This window comes from Trichechus manatus, unplaced genomic scaffold, assembly GCF_000243295.1.
Source record: "Trichechus manatus latirostris isolate Lorelei unplaced genomic scaffold, TriManLat1.0 scaffold00128, whole genome shotgun sequence".
Classification (NCBI taxonomy): domain Eukaryota; kingdom Metazoa; phylum Chordata; class Mammalia; order Sirenia; family Trichechidae; genus Trichechus; species Trichechus manatus.
Genome location: NW_004444064.1, coordinates 1416847 through 1418062, shown reverse-complemented (window position 1 = coordinate 1418062; position 1216 = coordinate 1416847). Strand labels below are relative to the sequence as shown.

Sequence of the window (1216 nt, the reverse complement as noted above, 5' to 3'; positions counted from 1 at the left end):
CGTCCTTGGCCCAGCTCAAGGCCGGCTGCGGGCTGCCCTGCACGCGGCAGTGGAACGTGGCATGGGCGCCCTCGCTCACGCGGATCGACGTGGGCCGCAGCAGGAAGTGTGGCGCCTGCTCGGCGAGCGTGGTGTCGGCGCCCACCTGCAGGCTGACAGCGGCGACGGCCTCGCCGATGGCGTTGCGCGCGCGGCACACGTACTGCCCGCTGTCGCCGAGTGTGAGATCCAGGATGGTGAGGCGGTACATGTCGCCATCCTGGGCCAGGCGGAAGCGCGCGCCCGCCTCCACCGGTTGCCGGTCCTTCTCCCAGCTCACTTGTGGCACGGGGTTGCCCACGATCTGGCAGCTCAGCGTGGCATCCTTGCCCACGGACACCAGGAAGGCCTTGGGCCGGGTCAGGAAGCGGGGTGCGCCGCTGAAAGGGACGCAGTCCATGGCGGCGGCGGCGGCGGTGGTGGGGACCTGTGAGGGGAGGTGATGGTGGGGACAGCGCTGGGTGGGTGCCGAGCCCTCATCTGCGTTCCACATCCCCCACCCAGTGCGGCTCCAAAAACCAAGCTCAACCCAACATGAGCGCCTGTACATGCTCCCCCAAGCCTAGGCTCATTCCCCCAGGGAGAGCATCGCCTGCTGGCGAGTTCTCCAGGGGGCATATTTGCCCCTTTCTGGGGATTCGGGGTCTGGCTTATTTCTCTTCACCCACCTCCCAATGGGTTCTTGTAACTGGTGGGAGGGTCTCCTCCTCACCCCAGCTCCAACCCCACTGTCCCCAACTGGAGATCCACTTCTACCTGGATGTCCCTTGAGCATCTGTCCCAAACCTGAGGACCCCCACCACCAGGGTGTGGGCTGGGAAGGACTACTGGAGAATACCAACAACGTCCCCCAGGAATGGGCAGGGCCTCCAGGGTGGAATAGCCCGGACCACCTAGGGCTGCTGGTGGCCAGTTGCTCCCCAGTGCTTGGCCCTGGCTCCACTAACTGGCCATCCAGATAGAACCAGACATCTGGGTCCTCTCGTGTCCTGTCCATGCCAAAGGCCCCAGGCTGACCTCCACCCTCCGCCCACCCCGGGCTGAGCCCCAGCCAGTCCAGCCCCCTGATACGGGTGCTGTGAGGGGAGCCCAGGACCCTGCCTGCACCTCCACAGGTGCATGGTGCTTTGGCCCCCCACATCTGAGGGCATGGGGGGGTGCTGTCACCCCGTGTGCA

General features: G+C 66.1%; 1 protein-coding gene across 1 annotated transcript in view; it reads right to left on the bottom strand.

Moving 5' to 3' along the window:
* OBSCN (obscurin, cytoskeletal calmodulin and titin-interacting RhoGEF) overlaps window positions 1-439 on the bottom strand; it is a 172404-nt gene extending 171965 nt beyond the window's left edge. The window contains 1 exon segment of the mRNA XM_012557952.1: window positions 2-439. Within this exon segment, the coding sequence (XP_012413406.1) occupies window positions 2-439 (438 nt within the window).
* Window positions 440-1216: the final 777 nt, after the last annotated feature.